The sequence below is a fragment of the Podarcis gaigeae genome (genome assembly GCF_964106915.1).
Source record: "Podarcis gaigeae genome assembly, chromosome: 5".
NCBI classification, from domain to species: Eukaryota; Metazoa; Chordata; class Lepidosauria; order Squamata; family Lacertidae; genus Podarcis; species Podarcis gaigeae.
The window spans coordinates 62,654,020-62,665,911 of record NC_139681.1 but is presented as its reverse complement, the minus strand read 5'-3'; the positions used below and the strand labels follow the sequence as shown (position 1 = coordinate 62,665,911).

Below are 11,892 nucleotides of genomic sequence, written 5' to 3'. Positions count from 1 at the left end.
CGGTGGTATAAGGTGTTGTTTGTATAAAAGGAACACGGTATGTTTAGCTACTTTCCAAGAGTGACATCTAAGCACTGTGCATTTAAGAGCTCCTCCTTTCCAATTTACAGACAAACTAACTGGGGGAAAGTTCTGCTTCCACTCAGTAGCTTAGCTTCCCCTTTCAGCAAGAAGCCACAAGGTAGCTGTTTTAACTCATTTGCACCTAGCCTATGTTCTCCAGCAGTCCTAGATTCCAGAATACTTTGTACTTGGCCTCCACAAAAGCAATTTGAAGTTATATCCTAATCTTGCCGAGATTTTCCACTGTATCTGTGTGCTGAGGAAAGGTTCCCTTCATGTAGAACATGGCACAGCCCCCATTGTGCGCTAATCTGATTATCTGGGAAACACGGCAAGTACTGAGAAACTAAGACCGCAATCCTGTGCATACGTAGGACTACAACCTGCTGAAATCAACAGAATTGTGCTGAAAGTGTTGACTTGTAAGATCATGTTGTTTGCCACGGAAACACACTCATCTGTTGCTAGAGGGAAAAAGCAGGTAACTGAAGGGGCAAGTGACAGCATACTCCCAAATGATTGTATTTCAGGAAAAATCTATTTAAAGTGTCACCAATCAGAAAATAATACAAGAGAATACACATTATTCATTAAACTCCCCCCTAGCTTTTAATGAAGGAGGATAATGTGGACTTTCACTATGTATGCTCTATGAAGTCACTTTCATTATTCTGCTGGCACTCTTGACATATACCTTTCAGTATATAATTAGCAATCATACAAGTTATATTGTGGAAAGAGCTGTAGCTCAGTGGTAGACCATCTACTTTGGATGCCAAAAAGTCTCAAGTGCACTAAATAGGCCAATTGTCTCACTCAGTATAAGGCAGCTTCCTATGTTCCTTTTGTCCACAAGGTCCTAAAGAGAGAACGGTCTTTGGAAATACAGAACTGCATCCAGTGGTGTGTGGGCAATTGACCAAAGCATCCACTTTTGGGTGTAATACACACAGCTACAGTCGCACAGGACATAAGAGCCTATAAAGCACTTGAGGTACACTGGCTTTTTATTCCATGCATCTGTTTTTGATAGTCTTGTTCCCAATTGTTATACACTGTTCAATACAAAACAAAAAAAATCAAGTTTGCTTCAGGAAGCCATAGAGTAGGGAGAAAAAAAACAGCATATGAAATGATTGTTTCAAATGACATGTAAAACCATTAACTCCCATTAGCCACCACACTGATTGTGCCATAGTTGCACCCAGTAGTTAAGAATGCATTATGAGTTGTGACTAAAACCTAATTAAGCAACTTGCCTTGAGTTCTCTCTGGTTTGCACTGCTTATTGTACACATACCGCAGATTGCTATCCCGTTATTAGCAAACCCTTAATCAGGCAGTTATAATGTTGTAATGCCATTGGCACAGAATAGTAAAAACACAGCCAAAAGGTTAATCACTGAGGATTGCACACATGGCAATACTGTCTCATAATCTGCATGACATGATTTGTTGGGTTTATGGCTTTCAGTTAAAGGGAACTTTGTTCTAAGAACTAAATCTAGACTCTGCAGCACAAGGCCATCCATTCCACTGACACCCCTAAGATGCTAACAGCGTGTTTACACAAAGACTGAACTACTTTCCTACCCTACAACAAAAATGCACTGTTTTGTTGGTGCCAAGAAAGCATTTCTTGTACTGCTTGCTCCTTGAACACAAAAGCAACGTAATGTGTGGAAGAAGCATGGTGGCTACCTACCCCTTTCTGCCAGTAAACTTGACACTGCTTTCTAGGGAAAAGGACAATTACAGTGTGTGTTTCTCTGTACTAGTATTTCCAGCTACCATAGTTTTGTCTGTGTCTGTTAATATTTAATGCTTTGGAGTGTTGTTCCCAGAGAAGAAAGTAGGTATATAATCAGTACCTTTTATTAGACCTACAGAACAAAGCAGGCTTTTTAGAGCCCAGAGTCACACAAATACCTGAGAGTCTGTTTCCACATTAAAAAGGACTTAGCCCTCACATTTAAGAGAGAGACTTAAAAACATAACCTGCATACTCTAAGAGAACATCAACCATTTAAAATCTCACTTCTGTTAAACCAATATAATTTTGGAGCACAATTCACCATCCATATTCTAGGGTTAGTAAGTCTATCTTTTTGAGGCACAACATTTACAGCATTTTTGTAATACAATAGTACAACACCATGTCTCTGCTTAGGGCCAGGCTACATGCTATGGCGTCACTGGGGCAAATTCGGCCCCTCCCTGCATGAAACAGCATGATCACATGAGATGCTCTGTTCCCAGCAGTGGCAATTACATGGAGTGTGGACTAGGAAACTCACAATATGATGATGCTGTATGATGTGGTGAGTGCCCCTAGACATTGGAACACTAGGGAGAAACACAGCACTGGTCTGGTATTTTCAGCCATTATCCTGGTGGTCATAACATATAGCCCAGCCCTCAGTTCACTATATAAACAAAATGTGCATTTAAGAGTACCCAAAAGTTGAGAGCTGATAACAAAAGGTATAATGGCATGGGGAAAATATGAGATGATTAATCTTATTTCTGATTACATTTTCAGCTCTTTTAAAAATGACTTTCAGTTGAGCAAAACCTGTTCAATTTAATTGAAGAAAGAGGAAATGGCTCTGGAAGAATTCTCTCAATGGCACAAATCACAAATACCAGTTTTGAATATTCTACAATTAAGTATTAGACACACCAAAGCACAAGTTGCTAGTTGGTAACACCTGATTTTCATAACCACCAATTTACTAGCTGCCTTAAATTAATGCCCCTTTATTTCGACAGCTTTTTGGGGATCAAAGCAAAACTGGATTTTTTAAAATGGAAAGGAAAGCACAGGACACACACATTTATGAGGAGAGAGCATGTCCTTTGAGACCCCGGTTGTCATAACTTAATAAATTTTCCTTAAACCTTTACATATTCCTTCAACACACTATAACTGCAGGATGACATCTACAGATGCAGGCTGTGTGCAAATACCAAAAGAAACAACCAATAACAGACACAAGAGGCCATTAAATCAGACACATTTTCACTAATGTTAAAGACTCTGGGGAGAGGTTGTACTTTAGTGCGAGAGCACATACGTTGAATGCCTAAGACTCCAGGCTCAATACCTCTAATTAAAAGATCACAGGACTTTCCTTTGCCCAAGACCCTGAGAAGTTATGCTTTAAAGCTGACAGTTCTACATTATATATCTGAGGCATTTCATACAAATGCTTCTTGCCCTAGAAAAGAGATGAAGACCACAGTGGGCTAACAATACCAAGTGCTTCATATGGGGAAAGCATTATGCAGCTACTTGTCATTCTTGACACCATCCCCCACTTTGTCTTATTGCGAAAAATGAACTTTTCAAGAGCATAGTCAGCTAACTGGACTATGAAGTGAGCTACCAGCTGTTAAACTGGAGTCTTTATGCTGGGCTCAGCTGTGGGAGAGAAAGAGTGTCTTTATTGCCAAATTGTCTTATTCCATTAGTAAAGCAGACAGTTTCCAATTCAGAGATCATCCAAACAACAGTACTCAAAGGTACCCATGAACATGAGAGTGTTAGTAATAGCACACTACGGACACAGTGTTAAGACCATATTAATGGAAGACAACCTTACTCGGCTACGAGTGATTGCCAAAGAAAGGAGAAGAGTAAAAGCAAAGCAAAGTAATTGTCCACAGGGGCCAGGAAGAATGTGGTGAAACTCAAAGGAGAAACAAAGGCTGCAAGGTAGTTGTACTGATAGTTTGGATCATGCCAAGAAAGACATGCTTCCCAGAAGAAGCACCAAGCTAGGTGTCTGTGGTGGACTTTACAGGTGCAATAATGTGCTGCTTCCCCAACAGCTTGGTCCATACACCAATGGAATGGTATTTATTGAAGTGTGGAATAAACAGCATCTGTGGGTCCCCCCCAATAAAAGTAATTCACCCTTAAGCTTGCCAAGGAGTACAAGTGACCAGACAGAATTTCCTTCAGAGTGGGCACAGCTCAGATCAGTTTAGTGTAAGCATATTAAGCTTAAGGAATTCTTGTTCAATTTCAAGTGAACAGGGCTTATTTGCTTTTTTGTTGTTATTGTTTCATTCCGATATATCACAATGTTTAGGACTGCAGCTGGGAGGCTAAAGCATGCCAAGAGGTCTTAGATCTGCATCCTAACCATGTCACACTCCATGCACATGCAGCTCAGGACTGCTTTAATTTGCTTGTACGGGTCTACTCCCCATCCTAGTGTCAGTAGGCTGCTGCAGCCAGCAAGACAAGCATGGCTTATAACACATTATTAGGTCACAACATTAAGAAAACACCTTGGCTCCTCCTCCTCCTGGGATAAGTAGCCATGAAGCAACTGAACAGGGACCACCAATATGTTGTGCTACAATAAACCCTGCCTTTAATCTATAGAAATTAAAATAAATAATGACATAACTTAAGATTCATGTAGTCCAGCTACATAATTTTAAAATATGGAATAATTTAACTCATACAATACTGCTCTCTGTATAAGTAAAGAATTTCCCTTCATTTTGCCACTAGACAATTAAAAAAAATCAAATCAAATGTAAACAAACAGCATGCAACCCATCTTTGCCCTTCATTTTGGGGGTGGAGAGTGCGGGGTGCAACTGCTACTAACTACTATAAATATGGAAACTGCTAGGATACAATTTTGCACTCAAGACAATGAATCGTTCTTCCCTGAATGAACTAGCAACAAATTGAGGGCACAGCCAAAATTACTGGCAGAACTTTGGCTATAAAACCAAAATAGAACATTTTAGTGTTTTTGTTTTGCTTCCGTTGGATATGTCAGTTAAAGGAGCCATGGTTATAAACCTCAGGAAGTTGCTCAGGAAAAATGAGGTATTGCAGAAGGAAAGTGGGGTACCATTCAAACAGGAAAGGCAATAGTCTTGGACCCTCTCCAATCCAAAATCCATCAATATGAAAATATGGCTTAGGCTCCCTCAGACCCAAGATGAAGGGCATTCTCTACTCATCGTCACATTTCAATGTTACTTTCCACCAGTCACACCATTAAACAAGCAGAGGCCACTTGTTTGGTTCAGGCCAGACTATTCCCTTGGCTTCATCCAAGTACAATACTCCCTTACGGTGTTCAACCTATAGTAGGAAAATTTCCAGTTTCTTCCTTCAGGATAGTCCTCAGGATGTACAGAATGTGCTTTTCCATGGCTTGTGAGTTCTTGATCTTCACTAATTTGATCGATTCATTTTTCATTGAAGGAAGCAAACAAAAGGCAGGTTGGAATGGAGAGGAAGGTAACTTAGAAAAACAGCATCTCAATTTCTCTCTATTCATCAGCCACTCCATGCTGTGTCTCCTGATCTCACAGTGGCATAGTGATGCTGGAAAATGCTGGAGAGAGGCTGAGGCTAGAATACAGCAGCAGGATGTCACAACCAACCAAATGCCAATTTAAAAACACAATTACTTCCCACTCTCACATGCTAGGGGAGCAGTGACTCAAGATACACCTTTCCAGGAATGTGAACAAGTTCCTATTGAAAAAGTTACGCTGGTTACACTGATGGCATTTGTTCACAGTTTACCCGATCCACTGCTTCACTGGATGTGATCAAGTCATTGAGTTAACTTCCTTCATTTCCGGTCTTTCAGAGCCGCATGGCCTGGTCCCATGTCAAAAGTAGCATCAGATCCTAGCCTTATGCATGCTGTCTAAGACTCAAAAAGATTGTTGTCCTTCATAGGCTAGTCTTCTGAACTTCTTTCTGCAATCAATTATTCTGTCTATGGATACAGTTCACTCTTCAGAGTAAAAAGTGTTAAAATGCCAAAAATATGATACAATAGCTCAATTATTCAATAAAATACATCCCTGCCATTCGTGATTGAAATGCTCACCGAGAAACCAATTCATCAGAACATTTCTCCAAAGATTCAAGTTATTGCAGATCATCTGGGTGATGGGGTGGAGATGCAGCTTCTCAGAGGAATGAAGAGGGGATTCTTGGGGGAATCAAAATGCCAGTTGATCAAACGACTGAAGGAGGGAGGAGATACATCTTTACCAAGTTGCAGAGCTGCAGGCTTTACTGGTCCTCACTGTTGCATCAGAGCATTCTGCATCTGATGAGTCACCACCTGATTCTCCAAACTCTCCAGGATTCTGCATCACAAATCCAAGGGAACAACTTTTAAAATCATTTATTGGCATTTTATCTGTAGACAGAATCGTCCCTGGTCCATCTCAAAAAAAAGCGAGAGCGCATCTGAATGTGCAGCTCAGCCTTTCGTTTTCTGGGAATCTGATGCATGCAATAGATTACTGAGCCACAAAACTCCTGACGTGATTCTGGCCATGTCCTTATATACTAGGGTTGCCATACGTACGGATTTCCCCAGACATATCCAGAATACTGCAGTCGGCAGAAGTCTGGGCGGAAATCGGGAAAATGTCCATGAAAATTGGAACATATGGTAGCCCATGTCGGCAGTGCCGTTTTTGCATAAAAATAGCTCAAAAATTGCATTTTTAAAGCGATTTTGCCCCAAAAGCTTGATGTACTAGTTTTGTTTCTGTAAAAATTCTTTTAAACCCATGGGAAAGCATGCAAATATACAATCCCACACAGATTAACTTTGGTTTTAATCTTTCATTAGTGTGGAGTAAATAAAGCTATTTGTCAAGTTGGCACTTGAGGGAACAGGCACAGCTGAACCCTGAAAAGGCTTCTCATTGAACTAAAACACTGGGGAGAAGTAAAACAATGGGACATCAAATAAAAATAGAATGATGTAAGAAAAAACTGATAGCGAAAGCAAAGGCTAGCAGAGCTCCAGTTGGAAACCTTGCAATGTATTTATTCAACAGCCCTAGTTTCCAAGCATCTAATTAATATTTTAACTTCAAGTAATGAAGAGAGTGTTACTGACCTCATAGCCACGTTCCTCTGGACATAACTTGCCAAGTGACATCTGTGTTTTCACCCTGCGTACAGCACTCTCCTTATCTGAAAGGCCATCAGACTGGGTAGATATCTCAATGGGGATTTCTGGAGTCTGTGACAACATCTCATCCAGCTTCTCAGCCCGTTGATCTTTACGCCTGTTGGCCAGCTCGTCTGGGCTGTTGGAATGGTCACTGGTATTGCCCTCCTCTCCATCAGACACAGAGAGGTTCTCAGAGCTGAAGGTCGAGTAAGACTGGCAGCTGCTAATGCAACGATGCGGCCTGCAAATCCATAAAACATTAATGGGTTTGATTTGATTCAAAGGCTGCAAGCACTTGATCTAATGAGCAGGGTATTACAAACAAGTATGAGAAGAAGGCCAAGTCCATTCCTAAAGATACATGAAGAACAGCCTTGGTAGATCAAACCAGAGGCCCACCTAGTCCAAAATCCTATTCTCACAGTGGCCAACCAGATGCTTATGTGAAGCCCACAATCAGTACAATGACCCTCTCCCACTCATGACCCCGAGCAACTGGTGTTCAAAGAAATCATGTCTCTGATACTGAGGTAGTACATAGCTATCATGAGTAGCAACTGATAGCCTTATCCTTTGTGAATCTGCCCAATCTTTTTCAAGGCTGTCCACAATGGTGGCCATTGCCGTTTCATGTAATGGTGAATTCCACAGTTTAATTAAGTGCTGTACCTCCTTTTGTCTGTCCTGAATCTTCCAACATTCAGCTTCATTGGATGACCTCGGGTTCTAGTATTACGAGAGAGGGAGAAGAACTTCTCTATCCATGCATAATTTTATACACCTCTATCAAGTCCCCTTCCTTTACTCATGTTTATTCTAAACGAAAAAATTCCTCTGATTGGTTCCCATGGAAGAGGAAATGGGTACAGCAGCCCCATGGCTGGTGTACTCTTCCCATCGTCCAGGGACATGTCCAGTGAAGGATCAACTTGCCTCCAGAATTATCCCTTTTTGTCCTCTCCTTGCTGCCATCACAGGGAGACATCTAGTATATCATATATAGCTGTTGTGATGCTCTCTTAGATTGCACTCTAAGTTAGGTTAAAATTGCTATAGTACTGAGACACCAGAGACAAATCCATTAAAAACATTTTTAATAAGAAAGCCTCCAGGTTGCTAAATCTGAGGCTTCATTTCTTATTTTTATCTTAATCCTAAAATTCATACCGAATCTTATTTTAGCCTACTGGTTCTCCTAGTAAATAGGTTGATATATGTAATGTAGCCCTATTTTGTTGTCATTTTAAGTCCTATATTGCCTTTGGCACTGAACAGCAGGTTATAAATTCAGCATTTTCTTATTCAATAAGACCTGAAAATATTGTTTTAGAGAACTATGTGGGGGAGGGGGGAGGGGACTACCAATCATTTATTCAAAATAACAGGAGGCAGCTTCTGAAGTTGAGAGAGCCAACGTGGGAGAGGATTCCCTAGAGAGCACTGCAAGGTGATGACAGTTTCATTAATGCAAAGCAAAAATCACTTTAGCAGAGATGTAGCTAAAACCAACAGTCAACATGAAGATGGAGATCTGAAGCATCTTACTAAGTGAATTCTACTTCTCCCCAAAAGTACTTATATGAGCTGATATATTTTACAGGAAAATAAGGGTGTGCAATTTTGGGGCCAAACAAGCTGATCTGCCTTTAATACCTCACCACCACCATGACATTTAATAAAACTTAACTATGTCTTAACATCATAATATTTTTCTCTCCCCCACCGATCCACTGCCAGTGGCAACCAATGAAGAAATGTAGAATGTTGTGATTCCACAGACAGATCCCTCCCCTCACTAGTCTTTCTGGGAGAGAGAGAGATAAATAAATACATATTCTTGGTGGCACAAATATATTCAGCATCACTCTAGTTTGTCCCTTTGCCAAGACTTGACTCAGCAATCAAAAGAAAACCTGTGAAAATTATCAAGAATGCTAAGAAACAGGTAAGATATTTGGTCATCACACTAGAAAAAACAGCCAAAAAATCCTGGCCATTCAAACCCAAGATGAAGAGCCCTTTGCCTTGAAGTGCAAAAACCCAGGACACATACAGGTAGGTGGCATGACCACACCACTTTGATTGCAACAGGGTAGGAATTCTCACTTTGGTTCAAAGCAGAAATGATGGAGGTGGCATGTAACAGCCTTTTCTCCCCTACCCCCAGGGTAAAAACTCAAGGGGCAATTCAAAGAGGAGAAGCTGTGGGCAACCAAGAGTATCCACACCACTCACTAAAGTTTTTCTGCTCCCTATGATTTTTCCTGGAAGAAATGGTATCAGGTTCAGTTACAGGTAAATCCAGTTAGACTCTACAATAGAAAGAATCAATGTACAGGAGTGAGAAGACAGTGCTAGTTTATGACTATTCTGGAACCACCAAAATAAAAACTGTCGAATGGCATCCATCTGAGAGTTTCTGAAGAAGTCAAATGTGAAATCACTTCAAACGGAAAGATTTAACTTGTTCCTAAGATCAGCCTCCATGCCAGAAAACTGGAGAGTGGCCAATGTAACCCCAATTTTAAAAGAGCGATCCAGTGGGGATACTGGAAATTAAAGGCCAATTTTCTGGGGAAACTGGTGGAAAACACTGTTAAAGATAAAATTACCAAGAATGGAAAAGAACAAGTCTTGCTGAAGCAGAACCGGCATGCCTTCTACAAGGGTAAGTCCTGTCTCACTAATCTATTAAAGTTCTATGAGGGTGTCAAGCAGCATATAGATAGAGAGATCTAGTTGAGATATAGCATACCTGGACTTTCAAAAAGCTTTTGGCAAAGTACCTCACCAAAAATTCTTGAGTAAGTGTCAGAGAACTGCCATCAGAACGAGAAATGGAGGCAGGGCTACCCAGCGATGCCGGAGAGGGGACGAGCAGGGGGGAAGGATTTCAGCGTAACACCCATAGAGAAGAGAGGGAGAGGGAGGAATTGGTGACAGGGCTCCAAGACCCTTCCCCCGACACTAGTGGAGAGAGCGCTGGGACGCCCCTGCCTTCCCCTTACTTGCGCAGACGCGTTCCGTGCAGAGAACATAGGAGGAGACTCGGGGTCAAACAGCTTTTATGCTGGAAGAGGTTCAAGAGACGCCCACTCTCGGATTCTGCAAGTGACTAACAGGTCATGGAGGGCGAGCTCCGACCCTAGGCATGGTTGGGGCAAGCAAACTAACTGAACTGAAGTAAGGTTACGCACAAGTAACCCCTCACAACCATTACAGTAAGCTTAGAAGTCATGGGATAAGAGGAGAGGTTCTCTTGTGTATCAGAATTGGTTAAGTAACAGGAAGCAGAGAGTTCTCCCAATGGAGGGATAAAAATGGTGGAGTCCCCCAAGAATCGATATTGGGATCTGTGCTTTTTAACTTATTCATAAAAGATCTAAAATTAAGAGCGAGGAGTAAAGTAGCCAAGTTTGCTGATAATACCAAATTGCTCAGAGGGGTTAAAACAAAAAGGGATTGTGAAATGCTCCAAAAGTATCTCTCCAAACGCAGAGAATTGGCAATAAAATGGCAAATGCAATTCAATGTAAGTTAGAATTGGGGCAATTCCCCCCCACCCAAATTTTAAATATATTCTCATAGGGTCTGAACAGTTGGTGACTTGACCAAAAATGGGACCTTGGAGTTGTAGGGGGCAGCTTGATGAAGAGATCACCCCATGTCCAACAGCTGTGAAAAATGGTAGGGATCCCTAGGGATTGATAATAAAACTGACACAATATCACAATGTTATCATACAGATCTTTGGTGTGACTTCATTTGGAATACTGTATACAGTTCTGGTCATCTCACCAGGAATGGTACAGCTAGAAGGGGTTCAGAAAAAGGTAGCCAAAATGACTAGAAGAATGGAGCAACTCCCCTTGGAGGAAAAGTTACATTAGGGAACCTTTCAGTTTAGAGAAAAGGTGAGCAAGAAAGGACATGATAGAAGTATATAAAATTATACATGGAACGTAGAAAGTGGATGACGTTTTCTCCCTTCTTTCATAACACTGGAACTTCAGTAATCCAATGAAGAATCCAATGTTGGAAGATTTAGGACTAACAAAAGGAAGTACTTTGCAGAGCACATAATTATAGAGCCTTGATCACCAGCGAATTCCGTAATATCAAGGATGAATGGAAATTTATCTCAACCCTACTTAACCATATCTACAGTTAACCAATTAATTAAGGAATTCTCCTTCCTCTTCCCAGAACACATCCGGGCACAGTCCAGAAAATAACTATTTGGGTAAGATGTTTGAGGGAGTAGTGGCTGTTCAACTCCAAACAGCCTGAGATAATACTGATTATCTAGATCCATTGCAATCTGGCTCAGGTCTGACTTTTGAAATGAAGCAATTTGGTTTTAATAGGGAATGATTTTATTCTGCAGTTTTATATTTTTAGCTGTTTTATTTATTTTTTAATCATTCAGGGAGGTATTCTTTTTAGATATTGTTGTTTTTATTCTTTTCTTTCTTACTTTAATGTTGTTTTAGCACCAGGCAAAAACCTTTTAATTTTCATAGGCTTTTAAAGTCTCCCCCCCCCAACTGTTTGGAATGTTTTTATTCTTTGCTACCGCATTTGGGAATTTCTTTAAACTTAAAAGCAGACTACAAATGTCAAAAACAAATATACAAAAAAAGTAATTTTTAATCATAGATCAAAGAGCCTGCCTACTTTCCAAAAGCAAGTAGTGTATGCCTCTTATGTAGGAAAGAATCATGACTAATTGTGCTAGCAATTTTTCCAGATTTTTGTAGATAAGTCTCTTGTGCTTTTGCATATCAGGAAAAACTGTGGGGGAAACACATTAGAAGCAACATCTCATGATTATCATGATTAGATCTAGACATTTTCAGCA

At 40.6% G+C, this 11,892-nt stretch overlaps 1 protein-coding gene across 9 annotated transcripts in view; it reads right to left on the bottom strand.

Annotated features, from left to right (window-relative positions):
• Window positions 1-1,052: 1,052 nt before the first annotated feature.
• MAP3K13 (mitogen-activated protein kinase kinase kinase 13) overlaps window positions 1,053-11,892 on the bottom strand; it is a 41,282-nt gene continuing 30,442 nt past the window's right edge. For 6 of the 9 annotated variants that reach the window (XM_083741807.1, XM_083741802.1, XM_083741803.1 and 3 more), the window contains 3 exons: window positions 7,701-7,757; window positions 6,975-7,272; window positions 1,053-6,207 (listed from right to left, as the gene is read on the bottom strand). In XM_083741807.1, the coding sequence (XP_083597933.1) occupies window positions 6,106-6,207; window positions 6,975-7,272; window positions 7,701-7,757 (457 nt within the window). In that variant the 3' untranslated portion in view covers window positions 1,053-6,105. The remainder of the gene's footprint in view (window positions 6,208-6,974; window positions 7,273-7,700; window positions 7,758-11,892) is intronic. The other 3 variants (XM_083741809.1, XM_083741810.1, XM_083741808.1) reach the window with 1 other exon arrangement.